The sequence below is a fragment of the Poromitra crassiceps genome (assembly GCF_964638095.1).
Source record: "Poromitra crassiceps genome assembly, chromosome: 3".
Lineage (NCBI taxonomy): Eukaryota > Metazoa > Chordata > Actinopteri > Beryciformes > Melamphaidae > Poromitra > Poromitra crassiceps.
Genome location: NC_139625.1, coordinates 1,069,210 through 1,093,758, shown reverse-complemented (window position 1 = coordinate 1,093,758; position 24,549 = coordinate 1,069,210). Strand labels below are relative to the sequence as shown.

Sequence of the window (24,549 nt, the reverse complement as noted above, 5' to 3'; positions counted from 1 at the left end):
ACCGCATGGAGCCAGCCGTGAGTCTCTGACTCTAGCCCCGGCTATGCTATTTACATTTTAAAAACTGTGACAGTTCACACAACTTTAACTAAACATCCATATATTATACATCAGACTCTTGAGCTACTTTTGCTCTCACTCAAAATGTCAAAAGTCATGTGATGTATAGTTTTTGAGATATTAACGTTTGTTTGGCACAACTCATACTACCGTAAATTTCGGACTATAAGCCGCGGCTTTTTCCCCGTTTTTTGGCCCTGCGGCTTATATAACGGTGCGGCTTATCTATGGATTTTATCAGCTAACGGCCGCTCGGGGACCTCCAAAATCTATGGATGTTGGTATGAGGCAGAACGAGAGCAAGACAGACATTACGAGAGCGAGACCCTGATTGGATGATGTTGCAAAAAATGTGCCTCGCGACCTGATTGGAGCACTGTGCCACTACGCTCTCTCAGCCACTACAGTAAAACACCCTCCCTCCTCCCTCGCTCCGGGGGGAAAATGGCAGCGATTGAGCCTGAAAGACAGTCTGAATGAAATTGAATGTAACATTCCCAATTCTATGTATTACATTCTACGGCAACATTTTGGAAGGCTAAGCCACACAACTAGCTCGTTGTAATCTAACATCATGCTTCAAAAGATGGAGAACTGGCTGTGTTACGACGATGGCGGCGAGAAGAAGAAGGAAAGAAGGAAATCGAGCAGCAGCACGTAACCTTGGCATCAGGGTGTGTTGACACAGAGAGCAGACGGCCGAGGTGTGTCCACCGTTCAGATCCGACTGAAGGCCAAAACAGTCGCCACCGAAATGAAAATTGAACATTTTAGAGGTGGACCATCCTGGTGTTTCAGATTTATGAGACGAAAGGGACTGTCCGTCAGGGCGCGGACGACTGTGTGTCAGCAACTCCCTCCCGACTACCAGGAGAAAATTACAAACTTCGGCGAATTCACACAAAGAAAGATCAAGGGCAGATCATAAATATGGATGAAGTGCCTTTGACGTTCGACCTGCCTCTCACTAGGACTGTTAACAAGAAAGGTGAATCGTCCATCACGTTGAGAACCACAGGTCACGAGAGAACGAATTTCACTTGTGTTCTTGGCTGCACAGCATCTGGAGTAAAGCTCCCGCCGATGGTGATTTTTAAGCGTCTCACAATGCCAAAAGAAAAGATCCCCAGCGGGATATGCTTGTTTTGTTGAAATGTTAATAAATGGGAGCTTCGCCAAACAGCCATCTCTTTCCCGACAATCCCCTCTGTGCACGAACCCTTACATATGGTAATTAAACATCAAAACCCGCGGCTTATAGTCCGGTGCGGCTTATATATGTAACAAACAGGCAATTTTGCTGCTGCGGCTTATACTCAGGTGTGCCTTATAGTGCAGAAATTACGGTAGTTAACTGCCGCGGTTCCGGGTCTTTTGCGGTGTCGTGACCTCATGCTGATTCCTCATATATATGTGGTGAGAAAAGCTAGTGTGCAGTATTAGCTGCAAAATATATGAACAATTGTCATACTGTAAGAGAGACAAGCTCTGCACATGTTTGAGATACAGCTCCCCATGTTACTCTATACCTGAATGTTATTGCTATTTACTGATTTTACCTGTTGTACATGATTGTTATTTGTATATTGTTTTGTGCTAACTTTCTGTACTGCTTTGGCAATACCAGCTTGTAACTTGTCATGCCAATAAAGCTTTGAATTTGAGAGAGAGTGAGAGAGAGTACATACCTCTGCACATCTTGTACATAGCATGCTCTACATATTACTGTAATACAGTAATCTTTAACTCATCTGCCTATTATCCTACATTTAAATTTTTGTTTCCCACAGATTTGTTTGCAAAATTTACATATCTCTGTATTAAAACAGGCTAACATAGTTGTGCTACATTTTTGTTTATAATTGTGTTATTATTATTATTATATGTTATGTGTTATATTATTATTGTGCATTTTTGTAAACATATGTGTTCCATGCCAATAAAGCCTTTTTGAATTTAATTTAATTGAGAGAGAGAGAGATTGAGGGGCATTCAGGGAGAGAGAGAGCGAGAGAGAGAGCGAGAGACTACTTGTACCTCCGTACTCTATCAGTGGTGTAGCACAGTGTCTCTCTCTCTCTCTCTCTCTCTCTCTCTCTCATGTTGTCTCCCGCCTCCTCGCCTCTGTCTCTGTGCGCTCCGCTGTGGAGAAGCAGTCTCCTCCGCCATGCTCCTCACATGAAGTCCGCCGCCAACTCAAACCACCAGCGGATGCCGGGAAAAAAGATCAAGCTAGTTCTCCACTGGGGAATAAGAGGAAACATCCACGCACATCTGCATCTTTCATTGAGCACCTTGGCTCCAACATAAAGCACAGTATGGATCTGTCATTCATGGCTGCGCAGGTAAGAGAGATGCTTTTTCTTCCCCTTTTCTCTCTCTTCTTTTATGCTTTTTTTAGGGGGGGGGGGGGGGGGGGGTTAGGGGGCAGGGGTCCATTCAATTTCTCCAAACAGGCTTGTCAGAACTTTTGTTGTCCATTGATTCCAAGGGCGTGGCATGTCAACAAGTTCCTGTTGCATATTAAGCATTTTGCAATGGTCTCAATGTCTGCAAATAGTTTCATCAGGAAGCATCATATTTGTTCCTGCCGGAACATTAGGCTATTCTAATTTCCCCGTAATGTAAAGTCTGTCTGTGGGACAGAATAATTCGGCTTATTATGTTATTTTCTTTTTTATGTAGGCTATTGTAATAATAAGCGATTTCTAAAATGCTTCATTTTAGTTGGCTGGCCATTTATGTAGAATTCGTACGAAATATAGACCTACTCTATTTATTTATGCTTTATGATTGTTATTTGCCTATATTTCCCTTTGTCCGACTTGAGCATTTATAGTCGGCCATGCACTGTGAACTATTGCACAGTTTACCGAGGTGCTGTTATGGTAAAAGGAGCAAAGATTGATGAAATGGAAACTACCGAAAGAAGCTTTTGTATCAGTGTAGCTATAGTGATGATTAAAATATAAATAAAAGGACCCAATTAGCATTAATTTGATTAATTCGACCACTCACATCATGTGCTATCAATCAATAACAACTGGATTTGCCATGGCCATATTAGGAAAAGTTTTAAGCTAGCCTACTTTTGCTTGTATGAAATGTGTCCAAAATGTTTTTATGGATATGGGATCATGTTTTCAGCTGGTTTGATTCAGTCGCCTCCCCTCCTCCTTGTTGCTGTAGTTGATGCTCCTCTCCACCCCTCAGTGTCTGGCTGCTGTCTGCTGCCATCCACCTTCTGTGCCACTGCCATTATTGTCCCTGCTGCAAAATATTGTTTTGCAAGTCAGGCTAAGCTGTCCTCCCAACAAGGGAGCGGGAAGATGGGTGCTGAGGGTGCCGCAGCACCCCCTGGTGGCAAGAGATGTGATTTTCGAAATTGTTGGATTTGGCTGTCTTATGTTGGTGTTTATACCACCAACAAAATGCATTAAAAAACTGTTTGTGCTTCCCAGCTCTAATCTTATTTCATACGCTCTCTCTTCAAAAGTGTTTGATTTTCATCATAATCTGGTTTTCCATAATAATAATGAGTTCAGTGTTTATGCCTGTGTTGCTGTCGTAGTGTAAAATGATCTAAAGGGAGAGCAGGTCCTTACATGAAAGTGGGTGAGAAAAGGAGAAGATACTAAATAATGACATCACAAGAGTATAATCCTAATGTTAATTTAAAATTAAATATTCTTCTAAATATGGATGAAAGTCCAAAAAACATCAAATTTACTTCGACACTGCGGGCAGCGTCGAGATTCCATTCCTTACAGCACCCCCTACTTAATAATAGTTCCAGCGCGGCTGCCTCCCAAACTTTCCCCCATCAAGGACCCTTTAAGTAGAAATATGTACCCCCATTTGATAACACCGGGCCCCAAGGAAGCCCATCTGATACACAGTATTAGTGTTGTTGTTAGATATGACTTGGAGTTACAGAATTATAGAACCATCTTTACTGTAGGCGGGGAGCAAACAGTCAGCATGATCAATTGTGTCACACAGCACAAACTTTTAGTGAGTGAAATAACATCCAAATTAAACAATCCCTTTATGGGTGTGGAGTCCCTGCAACTGTTGTGGCCTCTGGAGCCCACAACTGCTTTCAGCACCTTATTGACAATATAAAGCTGTTTGAGGGCTCATTGTTTCACTGCATTTAAAGACTTTATTTGTGTGGCAGCATGCCGAGGCATGAGTTACGTTGTCAGAGGAAAATTACATTTTTCACAGCATTTTGTGTCTAAAAGGCAGTACAGGGGAAACGCATGTGCAACCAAAACATTAACCCATTTAATCCATAATTTTTCCCAGACATGAAAATATCCCAATCATGTGTCATTAGTAACCCTTTGAAATAATCAATCATCATTTTTTGAAATTGTCATGGAAAAGTAGGTGAAAAGGTGAGTTTTATGGTCGGCAACAATTGTGACCGGTGGGATAACACAGTGCATCTAATGTGTATACTGAATTAACATTATGCCTCCCATGCAGTCATCAAAATTCTTATCCCAGCCCAGCTATTAACACATGGGGGGGCTGTCTTGGAGGGTGCGGCCTTTGTTCTAGAGGGTGGAGCCTATGTGCTAATGGGCGGAGCCTCAAGAGGAGGGTACAGCCCTTCCTTCAGCACCTCCTCACCAGTGGGGGACTGGAAGCTGCTGTCATCATGCAGCAGTGGGGGAAGGTCCAGCGTGACGTCTGGGGGACTCTGTGGTGCGGACACAGGCCCTTGCTCCATTTCTGTGGCTCCACCTCTGTAGCTGCTGGCATCCCCTGGTTGGTGGGTGAGAGTTCCTCCTCTGCCGCTAGCTTTCCTCTCCCTGCAGGGCGTCATCTACTTCTTCTAGTATGCTTTTTGTAGCACATTTACTCACTGATGGGACTGATGTGTTGGGACTGCTGGTTCTGTTCTCACTCTGGCTTGGCTCGTGCGTTGGCTGTTCTCATCCTCCACTTAATCCTCGTCACCCTCCATGACTCACCAGGAAGAACTCGAGAGTTCTACACCTGGATCATGGACACCACCTGCTTCATCGTCCTCCTCCTCTGGGACTCCTCACTCTCGCCACCTCCCCGACTCTGTCCACCTCCTGCTGGGCTCTGTACTTCCTGGCCCAGTTGATGGACGGGTTTTCACCCAGAAGGTGGAGGTTGGAGTTGCTGCTGGTGAGGATGATGCTGTCCCTGTACAGTGTACAGGTTGTGTCTCCACTAGACCGCTGCTTCCTTCACAGTCATCATGATGACCATGATGGAAAAGCACCACCTCCTTGAAAATGTTCTCCAAAGATCAGCTCCTGCACACGGCAGCTGTGAGGTGCAGGCTGAGCTGCTCAGCATGTAGGAGATGAAGATCTGCAGTAGAGGAGAGCCTCGTGGAAGAAACGCTTCCTCACCGTGTTGCTGTCATAGTCACATTTCTTCATGACTCTGTCCTGGCAGCGCTGGATACAGAGCCCTCCATACTCTGAGACTCCAGTCATTGGTGAACTATCTACTCAAAGGTGTACAGTGCATCATCCATTTGCTCTCTCATGAGGAGCTTTGCCCTCTGGATGAACACGGAGGGGCTGGACGATTTATCGTATTTTCATCGTCATCGCGATATGAAAATGCGCGATGAACACATAGCAAAAGTCGCGTGTTATTGCAAAAAAAAAAAAAAAAATTTTTTTTTACAGTGCACATGAACGCAACATGCAAGATACCGGCTGAATAAGTGTCCAAATGTTCATGTCATTCTGGCCAATACTCCACTTCTGTTATAACATTTCAGTCTGGAATATGGAATATCTTTCAATAATCGTTATAACTAAAAGGCTAAAAGTAATCTCATGTGTAAGAAATGACTGTTCTACATTGAAGTAAAAATGTAAATAATTAACCTGTTGGTTTTGGTTTTGGAGTGCATTTTTGTTCGTATGACCTTCAACACAGGCTTTGAGAATCCCGTGCCACTTACTGATACGTATGCTTAAATTAACACACTCGTATTGCAAAATGAATTTAGGCCCTCACTGTAATACTTCAGAAGTTGAATTTGAAGTTCAGCATTAATACATTTGTCATTTTTTGTCTTAGATTTACCTTTGTGTGTTATTGCAATATAAAACTATATAATTGAGAATCGATTCTAGATTCTGGAATCGAGAATCGTTGGAATCGAGAATCGATTCTGGAATCGGATCGTGACCCCAGGAATCGGAATCGGATCGGGGCTTAGCCGGATCGGAGCACCCCTACCCATTAATATTTTTTTTATAGCATTTATTTATTTATCGCAGGTCATATCGTCATCGCAATATTGAACAGTGTTATCGCACATCGCAGCTTTTCCTCATATTGTGCAGCCCTAGGCTGGAGACTTCGAAACTCTGCTGCAGACCCTCCAGGCTCAGCTGCAGCTCTGCATCTTCACCAGGTGGGTGGCCAACATACTGATCTTCTCCATGTGGCTCACCACATTCTCCTTGGTGCCTTTGTTGAGGATGTTCTTGCTCATGCCCACCAGCTCCCTGAAGAAAGCATGGTAGATCTCGGAGAAGCCCTGCCTGGTCATGGCATCCAGGGTGGAGCTGATGTAGGGCTGGATGCTCACCTTCAGCAGGTTCTCTGCCCTGCTCACATCTTGTTGGTGACATGCTGCTTGGTGGTGATGATCTGGTCCATGTCTGTTCATATGGAGGCCTGCAGCATGGGATGTCCCGCCTCACCGCACCACAGCCTTGTACTGGGTTTGGCCCTGGTGGTGCAACAGGTACATCGTGTCATTGATCAGCATCCAGTTCCTCTGCCTCCCGTGCATCTTGCCTTTGAGTCAAGGGAGATGAGCTCCCTCAATTTGGGCAGGAGGCCCTCCATCACCAGGTTAGACAGTATCTGTGACGGTATGCAACATGTCATGTCCCAGGTGCTGTAGTGCCCATGAGCCTGGCGGTCACACTGCATTGGTGAAGGTCTGAACCAGGTATGGGCAACTTTGATGATAGAGAGGGCCACACAAAAAATGCCACGCTACCAGAGGGCCAGATTGTGACCGTGCACTTCCACCTGTAGCCTATTGTAACACCATCACTCCCAATTATAGCTACTAATTTGATGAAAAGGACTGGTAATCAAAGTTTATTATACCAACATTTATATTTTTCATATTCAAATTTAGTAATTCTTCCATTCAGATGACACCAGAAACTTTGCTCTAGCTTTAAAACAGCCTGCTACAGCAATTTGATGGCGTACATCACTCAATATTGTCATATTAATCAGATTAGTAATTTTGCATGGGCCACATGTTTAGAAACATTTCTCCGTTGTGGGCGCGCTCCCGTGACTGCGGATCATATCCACCCCAGCACCTAGTCCAAGATCCGCATTGCTGGCAAAGCGGCTTTAATTTAGCAGGTGGCAGCTCAACTCCGGCGCCGTGGAGGGGGCAGGCGGGAGGGGCCGTTGATGACGTGCAGGCGAGCACATATACAAACCATTAAATGTCCCCGTGCTATTTAATAAGTTCATGAACGGACGTCGTTACGTGGCTGGATTATTTGGAAGAGAGCCAAATTGGTGAATAAAGCCTAAAAGTTGAATTGTTTATTTTCTTCCATTCTGATAAGTGTCCGGCAGTGGCGAACCGTGCCTATCAGAACCGGTCCTTCTATGCGGTAACCCCACACACACACACACACACACACGCAGGGTGCTGGCACAGCCATCGGGAGCAATTTGGGGTTCAGTGTCTTGCCCAAGGACACTTCGACATGCGGACTGGAGGAGCCAGGGATCGAACCACCGACCTTCTGGTTAGTGGACGACACGCTCTACCTCCTGAGCCACAGCCGCACTGCAATACACAGAAATACTCCGAAATTACAAGCACAACAAACTCTAAAACCCGCGGACAGATCCAAAACTCCCCCTGCCCACCGACATCAGCTGCCCCAGCCCCCAGCGCCACCAGCAATAAAAAAAAATTGTTTTACTTACCAATGATGTTCACTTGATGACAAAACCCATTGCCTTGAAAAGCAACACGCAAGCCCTCCAAGCTAGCCTGGAAATGGCGAAAATATAGCTTGACAGCTCCAGATTAAATCCTTTGAAAACTACTGCTGCGCATCCATTTCCTCATCACAACTCCATGTCACAACCACATCATCATAAACTCCTCCCTTCTTGCCGTCCGTCTCGTCTCCTGGTTGGCTTGGATTCGAGAATCCCTCGAAATATCCCACCCACAACTCAACTAATTGTGATTGGCTAATGCTACTGTACAACTAAATGATATTCTGATTGGTTAGGACACCGGTCATCAAAATTGTCATCCTCATGTCATGACTAGAGTGGGTCTTCGCGAAGAGTTGCTGGCTTACTGTCAATCAAATACCATTTGCCGGTGGAGGCTGGTCAAAATATTTAACCCCATATTTGCTGAAACAAAGTGAGTCCAAGATCTGAACAATTTAGCGACAATATTACTGTTATTTCAGTGAATAACTAGAACGACCGCAACGCAGACTTATGCCTCCGCCATTAGTTCATTCTTGAGTCTAAATCGCCATTTGAGGCAAATTAGAAGAAATTCCGTCAAGGCGCTCCTGAGATGTTGCGTTACAGAGCTTGGAAATTGGGTGTGTGAGGTCACAGTGACCTTGAACTTTGACCACCAAAATGTAATCAGTTCATCCAGGAATCCAAGTGGACGTTTGAGGCAAATTCGAAGAAATTCCATCAAGACATTCCTGAGATATCGCGTTGACAAGCTTGAAAATGGCATTCGAGAGGTCACAGTGACCTTGACCTTTGATAACCAAAATGGAATCAGTTCATCCTTGCGTCTAAGTCGATGTTTGAGCCAAATCAGAAGAAATTATATCAAGCCGTTCTTGAGATATTGCGTTAACCAACTTGGGAATGGCGTTCGTGAGGTCACAGTGACCTTGAAGTTTGACCACCAAAATGTAATCAGTTCATCCTTGAGGCCAAATTAATGTTTGAGGCAAATTTGACGAAATTCCGTCAAGGCATTCCTGAGATATGGCGTTAACAAGCTTGAAAATGGAGTTGGAGAGGTCACAGTGACCTTGACCTTTGATGACTAAAATGTAATCTTTCATCCTTGCGCCCAAGTCGACGTTTGAGCCAAATTAGCAGAAATTCCATCAAGCCGTTCTTGAGATATCGCTTTAACGAACTTGGGAATGGCATTCGTCAGGGCACAGTGACCTTGACCTTTGACCACGAAAATCTAATCAGTTCATCCTTGAGTCCAAGTCGATGTTTGAGACAAGTTTGATTAAATTCCGTCAAGGCATTCCTGAGATATCGCGTTAGCAAGCTTGAAAATGGTGTTTGAGAGGTCACAGTGACCTTGACCTTTGACCACCAAAATCTAATCAGATCATCCTTGTTTGAATGACTTCAAACTTGGGGAGTGCGCTGCTGGGAACCCAACAGAGTGCAGCGCCGAATTTCGTGCAATTCATTGGGACACATGCATAGTCTTAGCACCACCTACTGGCACCTCAAAAAGCGGTTTATCTCGAAAACCGTTCGTCTGACCGAATGGTTGATCAGAACACGGCTTACACGTATCTCGAGGACCGTCCATCCAACTGACTTCGAATTTGGGTTTAACCCATTGATACCTGATGCGGCATTTGTGTGTGTATCCCTTTAAGACCGCGAACCGCGTGGGATACACACACAAATGAGGGATACACATGCAAATGCTGCATCATTTATCAATGGGTTAAGAAAATGTGACTTATGTAAATGTAACTTTGGAAACTCTGGAACTCGAACTGTGGTCTCTCCAACTTTTGATGGCCTCTCCTGCCCCAGTCCCCTTTACTTTCCACCGTGCTACAGTGGTCCCCGGGCGCTGTACGAGAAAGCGACCACTGCTCCTGGCCTGCCCCTCGGAGGAAAGGACATGCCTGGATGGGTTAAATGCAGAGGACACTTTTCACCGGCCACCATCAGCATGAGTGTGTTGTGGCCGCATGCATGTATTGTGGTGTTCGTGTGACAATAAAAGACGGGCTTGTCCGTTACGAGAGTTTTTTTTTTTTTTATACAGACTGTCCTTATTTACACCAGCACTACAAACGACCTATGGGAGAGGACATGGTTATTGCCTTTTTATTTTATTTTATTGCACTTTGCTCACTAGCACTACAAGTGACCAAAAACTCCTCCTTTGTTCATCATTAAATTACAGTAGACTCTGTAACCTCAGTTCCTGTTGCATCTAATCCTCCTGCTCTATTAAAATTCCATTTAGCATTTTTCAGCATTCAAGTGCCTTCTCATGAATGCAATTCCTTCAGAATAGTAATGGCTAATTTTACTGTGAAAGATTCATCCCACAGCTCCAGAGCCGCTATATAATGGTCACTCTGAATGAAGTCAGGCAAATGTCCCTGCAGTTTTGAAGCTTGGCTTCACAGTGAGTGAGTTTTTGCTCATCCGTCTCAGTATAGCACTTCTGCCTGCAAGTCATTGGACCTTCGCCATCACTTTGTCTCTAAAAGATGATGGATGCTGCCATAACTATATTCTCTCCTAAAGAGACTCAAAGTTTGTGAAAAGTCCAACTTTAGAAGTGCTAGTTTCAATGACAGCCACAGATTTTCTTCATATGTGGAAGAGAATGAAGAATGGAGAGTGAGAAGAGGCTGTTTGTATTCATTGTTAATACTGTAAATAACGGCAAGGCAGAGAGCAATATTAATCTCACAGAATTGTTATTCCTGATCACATTCTGCCAAGAAAATGCAGACGTATCTTGTCTAATGCCTTCATAGTCAGTTCACATCATTCACATTCACTTGATTGGCCTTATTCTCTTCTCTTTGTTGAAATTGTTTTGTGCAATATTATAGGAACATGCTAAATAGCTCTCTGCAGAACAATGTGTGCTTTTGTGTTTGGTGAGTCATCTGCATATGCCAGCGATGCCTCACTGCTTCTAATGAAAAGGGTGAACTTCATTAGGTTGAAAGTGGTGGCATCCTCAAGCATTACAAAACATGGATGAATAGGTGGCAGTCACAATGGAGCGCTTGAATGCTAAGTTGCGAGCAATGAGGTGATTTCTTCCCTCTGCAAACAAATTGACTCAATTGTGAAATGTTGAATCAAATATCTTTCCCCCTACCCAGAATCCTTAGCTCCTTAGATACAAAAAGCCTGTTAATATGCACAGTGTAGCTGCAGACATGCAGCAATCTTCAATTAGCATCTCCATGACAGCTCCCTGCAGGGATGTTCAGTTGATAAACTTAACTGAACATAACATGACATGACATGACATGACATGACATAACAACACAACATAACATGACATAACAACACAACATAACATGACATGACATAACAACACAACATAACATGACATGACATAACAACACAACACAACATAACATAACATGACATGACATAACAACACAACACAACACAACATAACATAACATGACACAACATAACATAACATAACATAACATAACACAACATAACATGACATAACATAACATGACATAACATGACATAACAACATAACATAACATAACATAACATAACACAACATAACATGACATAACATAACATGACATAACATGACATAACAACATAACATAACATAACATAACATAACACAACATAACATGACATAACATAACATGACATAACATGACATAACAACATAACATAACATAACATGACATACCATAACATAACATAACATAACACAACGTAACATGACAACAACACAACGTAACATAACAACATAACATAACATAACATAACATAACACAACACAACGTAACATAACAACATAACATAACATGACATAACATAACATAACATAACAACATAACATAACATAACAACACAACGTAACATAACATAACAACATGATATAACAACATAACATAACAACACAATATAACATGACATAACTTAACATAACATAACACAACATAACTTAACAAATAACAAACCAATTCAACCTCTTAACACGTTCACTGCCAATGACGAGTTGACTCGTCAAACACAATCCAACCGTTCACTGCCAACGACGAGTTGACTCGTCAAAAAAAAAAAAAAAAATTTTTTGACGGTGCTACGTGGATCAATGCCCCCCACGTCTCCTATAAAAATATTGGAAGTATTGAATTAGTATAATCTATTTTACCGACCAACTAAGTGGCGACAGTGCTCTCCCGACAGAGAGAATGCCAACCAAAAACAGCCGCGGGAGAAAGCCATTCTCAAGGAAATGGCTTGGCGATTTTACAGTCATCAGTCACCAGACTCGCCGAGAGCGGCCGCGCCAGCAGAGCAGCACACCGAGAGCGGAGAGCGGTGCTGGCGTGGGGGATTGCAAATTTGCATAATAGATTATGGGTGAAACACACTTTGAAACACCCGCAGAAAGGCCAGAATCGCACGCATTCCGAAAACCCAGAAACGAACGAGCCTCATTCTCATAGCCTATAGGCGAAAACGCTTTCACGCTGCTGCACACGGGCGCACAAGGGTGGGGGGTTCCAAAAATAGATTGGGTGGGCAGCATAAAGCCTAGAATCGCACAAAGCTTCATCAAAGCTCTCAACCGAAAATCCAAGAAACGATTGAGTCCCATCCACAGTCCACACTCGCCGACGAGGGGCCGCCAGAGAGGGAGGCTGCTCACTGCTCAGACAGGCAGGAGAAACTGGCTTGTGACAAACGCCACCAGACACGCCCACGGAGGGAGGAGTTTAAGGGAGAGGGTGTTCAGAACTATATTGTTCAGATGTCTGATCTCTCACTGATGCCAAAAATAAATGGTTAAAGTGACTGTTCTGCCTGTTTGATTGAATTTCACAAAACTGCGATTATCTCAGCTTCCTGTCTCAGACACTGAAACCATGCTGTACTCAACGGCTAATATCTACATAACTACTAACTCTACAAACTAACTCTTTTAGACAGAGAAAGCACACATTCTATTAGTACTTTTGTGAACTTCGTGTTCACAAAGTCCAAGCAGAAAATTATCCTCGGCTCTTGTAAAATAAGCCAGAATCCTCAAAAAACGGCTTGGCAGAAGCTACCTACAGTAAAAAAAAAATGGCTGGCAGTGAATGTGTTAATAAACAGTATAGATATCATTCATCTCTCTAAAGCAGAGATGTGGACTTGAGACTTGGTGACTTGGACTCGAGTCACTGTTTTGAAGACTTGACTTGAAAAAAAAAGAAATGCTTGAGACTCGACTTGAAAGTTAAATACTAGACTTGAGACTTGATGACTTGTTCGATACTTGTTGTATCGTTTGCACAGCAGTTTGCGCACCTCTTATGCCATCTTCCTTGCGTCTTATGCTATCATCTGCCTCCACCATTCCGTTTTGCGCTGGGATCTAAGCACAAACACAGGTGTAGGCGTGGCCTAGGCGTGTCCGTGAAAAATACTGAACTTTGCACACCTCTTAGGCTATCGTCTGCCTGCCACAAGTGTCATTTTGCACTCTGGCGAAGATACCATCGCCAGGTTCTGAGCGCAAACACAGGTTTGGGGGTCGCCCATGTCAAACTATAACCTGACGCTGCCAGATGGATGTAAGTTCGTTCACATTTGTTTCACAACCAACATCCATCTGGATTCGGCCAAGCTACGTTGCTGAAGAGGGCGGTCACTTTTTTCAAGCTACTAGGCAGGTGATTGGATGGACCGTCTGTCTGTCACCGTCTGGGCTTGCCAGCGCCAACCAATCAGATCGACTTCCCTTCATGACGTAGGGCTTTGGGTTTGTGTGACTTGCGTGAATGGCTAACGGCTAGCCTTACAGCTAGCTGATGGCTGCTATGTTCTCCCAGCCTATCTCCCCAAATTCTACAACAATGTTTTGTTTACTAACGTTCATAGTTGATAACGTTACAGCAATACAGTTACGGTTTCGTACTCACTGTAAGATCAAGTGCTTAACGTTTATGTTAGCTTATTGTTTTGAATAGAATGTTTGACTAGCTCACTGGAGCTAGCCTCGGTAGCCGCCGCCATGTTGAATAGTGAAAGAACTACAAACCCACAGGCGCCTCTCGATCGCGTCACACCCGGTCTCGCCTAAAGCCCGCCCGTAGCTCACGCTGATTGGTGCGCCTGGGTGGCGGCCGGTTTGAATGCCTCTCTGAGGCCAGGGCCAGACTGAGGTGGATTGTGAATTTGTGGAACAATGCCGCCCCCGTCTGGTGGAGTCAGGCTAGTCAAACTAGGCGTGTCAGTGCTAAATGTTGGCCACAAAGTCCTTGCGTGAGCGCAATTTTAAGACCACCTAATAGCAGCTACTAGTGCTAAAAACCCCACTGCGCCTGAGTGCACGCAGTATTCTCCGCACAGTGCAGGGCAACTCCTGGCTTGGATACATTGCGCACGACATTGATGTCCCTTTTGCTCCAAAACCTTGCGCGCGCACACACACTCCCCCCCTCTTCATGAAATGCTACATTGATTTTTACATTGCAGAAAAAACACACACCTTGATTTAAAAATGTGAATTTGTTTGTCATGGTTTTTTAGGCTACATAATTCTCGACCATACAGGTCTGTGGTGTTAGGTGTAGGCCTATAACAGTAGATTACTTTTGAAAAAGTTGTGCCGGCCAGTACAGTAACCTCTTTCCCTGCAATTGACCTATCGCTAAGCCACGCCCCAAACGCAGACGAGCCAATCACAGTGCGTGCAGCTCTACAATACAGAAGAGGAGGCACATTGATTGATGTGATTATAACATCCCAGACACCAGTCAAAACCTAAAACGAGGGAATTAATCTCGTTAATAAATGTGAGGTAGTCTAAAGAGAAAAGCTCCAGGAGGAAAATATGATGTTAAAAGCTGTAAGCTATGCCGCTGCTGAACTGCTACACCAGCACCCATGCGTGCCTGGCATTGTCTCGCTATGAAAAACATCTACACTATTTAACATTTCTTGATTATACAGAGGTACATGAAATAGATTACCAGGCGGCACTCTTCAATTCGGCATATAGGCTATATAATCTACGGAGAGGTTACTCTAAAGCCGTTTTCCCACATGCGTACCGGAAAATTACCTGTAAGTCAATATCGGACATTTCCCTTCACACTTCGGCTCGCGCATGTGGGAATCTATCAGCAAATTTGCCTGTATGTTGGGGGGCGGGGGGAGGGGGGAGCTTATTTGGGGGGTCGGCAAAACTCGAAATAAGTTCGCTTGTCAGTTGTCACACAATAAATCACTCGTTTGACTTAAGAGCAGCGTCAAGCCGCCAGCGTAATAAACACAGACGATTTACCCCCTCCCCTCTCTGCTCGAGAGCAGCAGCCACGGACAGACACAGCGAGAATGGCAGAGGCTTGCAAGCTGCTCAACGCTTGTATGTATGTAGAGAAAGCAAATGCACGAAGCGAAATGTGGAAGTAGTTTGCTTTGATGTGCGCGAATGATTAGATGATGCACTTTGAAGAAGTTGGGATCCGTGTCTGAGAGAAATAGTTGCTGGTTCGATGTTTATCCGTTCACCTGCGTCGCGTTGAAGCACTTTTTACAGACTGGCTTCGTTTGATGTGTCCGGGGTTGCCTTCGGAAATCAGCAAGCTGACATACTGCTCTTATTAGGCTATCACAAGATAATTTCGCCAGTTTGCTTTAATGTGCGCGAATGATTAGATTATGCCCGCTGGAACATTAAGCAACATGTGTAGGCTACACCTCGCCCATGATTGAAGGACCGCTGTCGCGGAAAATGACTGGACCCGTTTCCACTTGCGTCCCCTTAAGAGCATACCGCTCTTCTGACTGGCTCGAAACTGGTGAAATGTCGGGGACGACGGGGTCGCGCTTATACCGGTACGAGGACGTTCCCACATGCAGGCATTAGACCACGTTCCGGTCATTTTGCGGTACAAAGCGCATGTGGGAAAAAAAGTGAATGTCAATTGTGGATGTGAGTCGCCTGTTACCCCTGCCTGCTGTCTTTCTCCATTAAAACGTTTGATTAAAGATTCGCTAAAGCCGTTTCCAGGCATGCACGTATCGCATTTCTTTTTATCGATAGCTTTAAATGTTGTACATTGCAGAGAGAGCAGAAAGTAGCGAGGTAAGCTGTTTTGGGTCTGTTGCTACGGCCGTAAACCGTTTTGCACTGCCTAGCAGCGGTTTACAGCTGCCGTAAACCGTTTCGCTCTGCCTAGCAAGAGACCCAAAACAACGGCTTTCCACGCTACTTCACGGGCCTTTCTACTCTCGTGAACATCTCTCGTTATATTCTAACAGTTTTTTTGAAAGTCATTTTGTAATTTTGTGGTTATGGCTGAAGTGGCTGCCATAAACCCTTTCGTTTCACTTCCTGATCTGCCGGCCCGCACACAGACTATAATCATCAAGACAGCACTGGCCGATTCACTTGCCGTTGGTCTCATCTACTATTAGAGGTAAGATGTGATATATTCAATTTAGACTGTTTAATAACAATCGAAAATCTTGCTCGTAGCTACTTTAAAATATGAGCGTCAGCCAAGGTTTTCTCAAGTCACTCGCTGAGTGATGTAACCAATGCCTTGGATGGTCAGACTCAGTCCATGTTGACGTGGAGTGTGACGTGTTGGAGACAGAGCTCCAGAGTGGGCGCTTTGCCAATGTCACACTTGTCTCAATTGACAGATCTGCCACACAGAGCAGCAAACCCCCACAGGCCCTGCTGTCCACAGCATGGTGACCGATCCCAACCCAGCCCTCATTTCTGCTGACAAACCAATTGGGACATTGTCAAATTCAGACAGACACGCACGGATGCACACACACACACATGACACACAGAGTAGGCAACATTTGATACTATGAAATAAGAAAAAGAAAACCATAGGGCATGTGTTAGTATTCATATGAGTAGCGCTCATAAGAAACATTCTCAAAACTTGAATGACTGGTCAGTTTGCCTGCAGGGTCCAGATCTTCGAATCCGCCCACTCCACCGAGTTGGCTGCTGGTCTGGCATCTGACATCATGCAACAGTGGTTGCTCATCACCAAAAAACATTCGGGTCCAATGAACATTGAGGTGGACTAAGAATTAGCCAATAGACCCTTTTCACAGCAGCAATTTTGACGTGTCAAAGCAGGGTAAACACAGGTGTAACCAATAACATTGAGGGCCCTGGCACTGGAACACGTAAATCAAATGGAACCATCATTAATGTTATTATTGGTTACACTACATTTACTCTGCTATGACATGTCAAAATAGCTGCTGTGAAAAGGGTCTATTAAAATATCAGCCTTTCTCACTACTCATTCACTTATTTTGTATTATAGCTATATAGTTATGTGGCTCAGAGCCATTCTACCTGAGCGGATTGACCATCTCCTCTCTCCCGTCTCGAGGGCAGACAAGAGCAAACAGAGGAGATACTGTCTCCACACAAACACAGACACCTGTATTTACCCACCATGTGCCGAGACGTCGATCAAACAGGGCTGGCAAACATCTCTGTGGTTTACTTAGGTGGCAGAGGACTGGGAGTTTCTTTATAGGACAACAATACAAACAAGTAATCCACAGAAAAATTAATCCACAGAAAAATTAATCCACAGGGAAAAACGAAGGCGTGAAGCCTGCAGTGTGGAGTGTGGAGTGTGTCGGCGATGCACAGGGCTAATCCATAGAATAATCCTTGTGCCAGGCAGGCACGCTGGCCACCCTGGTGGTACGCCGCACCGACAGGGGAGAGGCTCCGGGCGTGCCCCGCTCTTCAGGAGCCCGCGGAACGGCTGCATTCGTTCAGCCATGCTGAAAGCGTAGGCCACTTGGTTGACCAGCCCGAACCACGACCTGACGTCGGTCACCTTGCGCGGCCACGGGAAGCTGTGAATCGCCTCCAGGAAGCGGCTGCACGGTTGCACGTCGGTCATGGTGATCGTGAAGCCCGCGAAGTCCACCGTGGACGCGCTGAAGACGAATTTCTCCAGGTTGAGGATGATCCCGTTCCGGCCGCAGATGTCCAGCCATTGGGCCGCCTGGAAGTAGCTCTCCTCGCTCCGTGTCAGCGATGTGTGACTGGATCCTGGACTTTCTAACAGACCGCCGCCAGGTGGTGAAAGTGGGCAACCTCACCTCCTCCCCACTGACCATCAGCATAGGAGCACCACAGGGGTGCGTCTCCAGCCCCTTCTGGTATGACCTCTACACCCACGACTGCGTGGCGACTCAAACTTCGAACACCATCGTGAAGTTTGCAGACGACACAGCGGTCGTGGGGCGGATCTCCAGGAGCGACGAGACGGCCTACAGAAAGGAGATGGAGGCCCTGGAACAATGGTGCCAGGACAACCACCTCTCTCTGAACATCTCCAAGACAAAGGAGGTCATTGTAGACTACAGAAGGGGGGGGGGGGGGGGGGGGGGGGGGGGGGGGGGGCGCACACCCCCCAATCACCATCAACGGCACAGTGGTGGAAAAGGTGGACAGCTTCAAGTACCTGGGAGTCAATATCCACCAGGACCTGACATGGGCCGGTCACACCGCCACTGTTGTCAACAAGGCCCAACAGCGACTACACAGACTCAGGCGCCTGAAGAAATTTGGGCTAAGGCCAAAAATCCTCAGGGACTTCTACAGAGGCACCATTGAAAGCCTGCTGACTGGCTGCTTCGCCACCTGGTACGGGAACTGCACCACCATGGACCGCAGGGCGCTAAGAAGGGTGAGGCGCGCGGCCCAGCACGTAACAGGATGTGAGCTGCCAGAACTGCAAGATCTGTACAACCAGCGGTGCCTCAGGAGGTCCCTGAAGATCACCAAAGACACAAACCACCCCCACAACAGTCTGTTCTCCCTGCTACCCTCAGGGAGGAGATACAGGGTCCCAAGAGCACGCACAAATCGCTTGAGGGACAGTTTCTTCTCACAGGCCACGAGACTCCTTAACATATACAAATAGTGTAGTAGCCGTACTGTACCGCACTGTAGATGCTACCATTATGTATAGGGCTGTGGCGATTCACTTATCTCCCGATTCGATACTATCACGATTCTTGGGTGCCGATTCGATTTATATTGCGATTCTTAAGTATTGCGATTCTACGATTATTGCGATTCGATATTACGATTTATTGCGATTTTTGTTTATTTTTTTCTTTTATTTTTTCAGTTTGTTTGCTTTTTTACACTAGATTAGAACATGGGAAAAGTTGAATCATACACTAGAGACTGTATATTATATATCATGAGTAGGGCTGGGCGATATAGTTAAAAACAGGGGCGGACTGGGATCATAATTCAGGCCGGGCATTAGATACCAAGCAGGCCAGGCCGATATGGGCCAACGCGCGTGAAATTTGGGCCGTTTGAAGCCAGATTTGGGCCGTTTGAAGTCCAATTTTACAATGAGATGCACCCACTTTAACCCTGAAGTGTAATTATTACTTCAGACTAACTAATAAAGTAATAAAACCACTAGTAAACCAGTAGGCGGCGCCTGGCCTGCTGTTCAGTGAGTGGCCTGACTGCAAGCACCCAAAAAAAATAAAAAAAATAAAAAAATAAAAAAATAATAATTTGCGATTATCGATTCTGGAATAAAAGATCGATCCAATCCACCCCTAATTATGTATGACTAATGTTCAATAGTATGTTTAATTAGGTATACGCTATTTGCACCTAACAGAATGTTATTATGTTTAACTCATTGAGTGCCAATGACGACTATCGTCGTCAATTCAAATAGTAACGTAGAGTGCCAATGACGACTAAAGTCGTCAATTGCGTTTTCTGACGGTGGGACGTGGATCAAAGCCTGATGCATCTCCTGTGAAAGTATGGGGGATGTCGAATGTGTAGAAGCTATTTTACGGACCCATTAGGTGGCGACAGTGCTCTCCAGATTAGAGAAAGGTGAGGAAAAACAGCAGAAGAAGCCCCGTGATGAAACGGAAACCGATGCTGGAGCCAGAGCAGTCAATCCGCTCCCACAACTGAGCCCCTCTGTCTCTGCTGCATAGTTTCTCCACACTGCTTTGTGCGTGGTAGGATGCGCGATGAGCATAGCTGCTGTTATACCATGGTCTGGGTGAATACTCGATTCTGATTGGCTGCAAGGTGTCCATTATTTTGTGATATTGTACAGTGATAATGGACACCTAGCTAAATGGTCTGTTCACCGTTCATATCAATGCGCCATAGTTTCATCAGTGTTATCAAGAGAGCAGTTTGAGCTCTATACCCCCGTTAAGGGTTAATAAGGCACTTTTCTAAGTTGAGAAAAAAATTGAGTCGGTCAAAGTAACTATTTAAATCACCCGTGTGCTCAGTTTATCAAAAATAACTCTTATTTACAATTTTGATTTTCGTTTCGGAGATTTTTAACCTCGCGTCACCAGGCTCTTCTCGGCGACAAAGAGGAGAGATTTCCCTCGGCTCGTGCACGAGCGGGGGCGAGCCCTTTGAGAGAGAGAGAGAGAGAGAGAGAGAGAGAGAGAGAGAGAGAGAGAGAGAGAGAGAGCTGCATTTCACCACATACAGCACGCAGTGCGAGCCCCCGCTGCACTTTTCACTTCCTGAAACTCTTCGCTCTTAAATGTTAATATACTTGGCCAATACGTATCTATCATACAAAATAAAGCAAGCAGCCAAACGGTAATGTCTTCATTTAATGTAGAACGCAAAACATCGTTAAACCTGCATTCCTGTAAAAAAGTTAACGTTTGAGTCGGCTTTAAAACGGAGGTTGGTGGAGGTGGGAGGGACTATTTTATTTCGTGGAAGACTGATTTACAGTATGAATAACAGACATTTAGCCATTTAGATTGCTTTATTTATTACACATGGAAATATAAATGACTGGTCTTATTGTTTTGTTGGCAAGTGACCATGGTATAAGCGGGTTAATGCACTTCGAGGTGTACATTATCACTTTTTAAGGGACTTCGCGGAGGCAAACCATCCTCGGCTTCGCCTCGGACGGTTCACGCCTCCACGTCGTCCCTTAAAAAGTGATAATGTACACCTCGTCGTGCATTAACCCTTACTTATTGCAGCCTCCGTGTGTGCGGCCCCATATGTGCATCCCTCGACAGGACAGTCCACACGCATGGGCGTCATTGAGCAAGAGGAGAGGTTGTCTGGTTATAAATAAGAACGCAGTTCTATTTACCAACTGTTTATTGCAAAACAAAAGCAATAACCAGACACGTTACTGACAGGAGTAAAACAGGAACTGATTACTGATTATCAGGATGTGTAACCACTAACTAACTGTACCAGGGCACAATGTTCCCTAAACACGTGCCAGAAAGTCAATACAATCAGAGGAGAGGATTTCAAAGTTAGTTTAGTTGAATTTTCTGTCATAGACAACTTATTTGAACCGAATTTGGTGAATTGCACACACAAATCTTGTCATGTATTGCATGATTGGCTCATTCATTAATTTCGATCCCTCAGGGATACTCAACCAGTGGCGATTTGACATTAGGGGCAAGTGGGGCAGTGCCCCACCAGATGGCGCTGTGGTGCGGTGCAAGAAGCTCATTACATCTGATTGACTGTTGTGGAAAATCTTATTTTATATTGAATACAAAGTAGTGATTCAACTGTGAATGTGGTGTCTATATAAATAAACTTTACTCACAATCGTATAGTGCTGTTTTGGAGTCATTTCCTTAGTGTGTGTGTCTGTTTCTGTGTGTTTGGCTCTGCTAGCGCAGCATGCTGCATTTCCTGCATATGGGGCAGGCCGGCGCTCTGACCCACCGTTGCCATAGAAACAAGTAACAACCACGTGACATTGCTGGTCCCTGCCAATTTTGTATTGGGTAAAGGGGCAGAGGTGATGATGCCCCATGTGAACTCCTGACATGAACTCCGCCCAACAGGTCAATCAATCAATCAATCAATCAATCAGATTTATTTATAGAGCACATTTAAACATGACACATGTCAACCAAAGGTGTGGCCGCGAAATTTAGTTTTGGAATATTTCTGCTCCTTGGCACTCAAATCGCAGTCATATCTGCCTACCATAGATTGGCTAGATCATTTTTGTGTGTAATGGTAAAACTGCCCCTCCAGAAATGTCAGGCTAAAATCGCCACTGTACCACTTTTGTAAAATGACAGGAGGCCAGGGGCCAGTAAATAACCACAGATTAATATACATTTTTCTGCAGCGGATTGTGGATTTTTGGGGGTGTCAGCCAGAGTTTAGTCTGACAATTTTGTGCACTCAGGATAGTTAGGTTAAGTTAAGTTAGTTAGTTAAGTACATAAGTGCCTGGGTGGTGAGCAGAGAGTGGTATTTGACAATTTAGCTGGAGCTCAGTCAAACTTTATTTAACATTAGTTTTCATTGTGAATTAGAAAATGGTCAACTCTGCCGCATCTGGCCCCCGGGCCGCAAGTTGAGTAGCAGCTAGTAGCTGCTAGAGTCTAGCAGGTTGGCTGGCAGAACAGATAGATAAGTGATGTGACCCGAGAAACTACAGTAGCTCTCTCATGGAAATAGGCGATGGCTGGAGATGCAGGAAGGGGAGCTGTTTTGTGCCTCACCATCTGATACGATAGGAGATATGGAAATTGGGGTTGAATAATTCACAGATCAGATTATTTCCCCATTATATACACCCTTTAAAAATGGCAGCAGCCACCAGGCCTATATGGAGACCGTCTTTGTTCTCAATTCCATTTAAATGCCATCATATAAACAAGTTATCTTTTTTTCCTGAAATAAGTCTTCTGGTCTCCTTAGAAGCGTATCTGAAGGGTGTAATAATGGCACCCCAGCAGTTTCATCTATAAGAGTTCATTCTCCCTCTGGTGTTTTGTCTGCTTTATGCAGCGGTTGCCTCAAAGCAAGAAGGTCCTGGGTTCAAACCCGGGTCCGTCGCAGGTCCTCTCTGTGTGGAGTCTCCATGTTTGAGTGGGTTTCCTCTGGGTTATCTGGTTTCCTCCCACCATCAAAGCCATGTTAGGGTTAATACTCCTGTCAGTGCCCCTGACCAAGGCATTGGCAAAAGAACTGGAGTTGGTCCCCGGGCGCTGCACTGCGGCTGCCCGCCCCACCCCCCACCATTCCTCCCCATTTATTTTGTTCCTAAATATGTCTTCTTCCTTAGAAGCTTATCTGAAGGCACCTCAGCCTTCTCATCTATAAGAGTTCATTCCCCCTCTGGTCTTTTGTCTGCTGTCTCAGCGCTTGCTTTGATATGGAGTCTGTAGTCTTGAGATAGTGAAACTTGCTGTGCCCGGCGGGCCGTTTCAGCGCTTTTCTGACACTTTGTCACAGCGACCCTGCAGTGTGTCAGCGTGGTCAGATACCAAACAAAAGTCAACCATATAAGCACTGTGATGCTTTTCTCAGTTGGGAAAATAACTATCGCCTAAAAAACAGGTTGCAGCAAGTAAAGCAATGCTTTAAATAATTAGTAAATATGTTATATTGGTTAGTTCCAGTACCTTTGCTTTATTTCAGTAGTTGGGTTTCCATCCACCTGTTTTCATGCAAATTTTAAATTACGCAATATTTGATAAAACCTCCAAATATCGCAAAAAAGTTGTCACGCTTGAGGGAGGCGGAAAAGTAGGGTGTATCGATAAAAATAAATGCGATAAATCCAGTGGAAACACCTTTAGCGAATCTGTAACGAAACTCCATTAAAAAACATGCAGTTTTAACGGAGGAAGACAACGGGATTTCAGGCGACTCACATCCAGAATTGACATTTTATTCACTTAGAGTAACATCTCCGTGGATTATATATATGCCGGACACAACGGAGACAACGGCACACGTGTAACGTTAGCAGAGGCAGAATGCACCCTCCGTCACCAAGCTTTCCATCATGATTTCCTCCACTTCCGTCTGAATATCAGGCTAGGATGTTTTCTCTTACCTCACATTTATTCAGAGAACGCAGTTAATTTCCTTCGTTTGAGGGTTTGACTGGCGGCGTCCACCCGCAGTGCCGACAGCCCGCAATGCCAACGTTAGGTTTAGGCATGGGGGGTGGGAGAGGTTAGGTTTAGGGTTACGGTCTGGGGGAGGTTAGGTTTAGCCATGGGGGGTGGGAGAGGTTAGGTTTAGGCATGGGGGGTGGGAGAGGATAGCTCCAGCCGGTCCCCCGACACGCTGCACACCGCCTCGCTCAGCTGGTTTTGCTTGTGGGCTATCGGCATTGCGGACTGTCGGCACTGCGATCTGTCGGCACTAGGGATGTCAATTTTCGGTTAATTTCACTTTCGATTAACCAACGCTAATAATCGATTAACCTATCGGTTAATTCATAATTTTTAATATAAAAAAAAAAAAAAAAAAAAAAAAAAAAATTGTCTATTTACTCAATGAGCTCATGCCCAAACAAGGCATGTCTATTTAGATGCTGAAATGTTAATGCTTTTTGTGTTAGAATTATGCCTTTATTTTTTGTTGGCTTTGCTGAAATTTATAAGTTTATTGCCACATTTTGATCA

The 24,549-nt window shown here is 44.8% G+C and overlaps 1 protein-coding gene across 1 annotated transcript in view; it reads left to right on the top strand.

The window, feature by feature from the left end:
- Window positions 1–2,378: 2,378 nt before the first annotated feature.
- Window positions 2,379–24,549, top strand: part of LOC310772676 (uncharacterized protein C14orf132-like) — a gene marked incomplete at both ends in the record, with an annotated part of 85,575 nt that continues 63,404 nt past the window's right edge. The window contains one exon of the mRNA XM_083632538.1: window positions 2,379–2,405. Coding sequence (XP_083488664.1) covers window positions 2,379–2,405 — 27 coding nt within the window. The remainder of the gene's footprint in view (window positions 2,406–24,549) is intronic.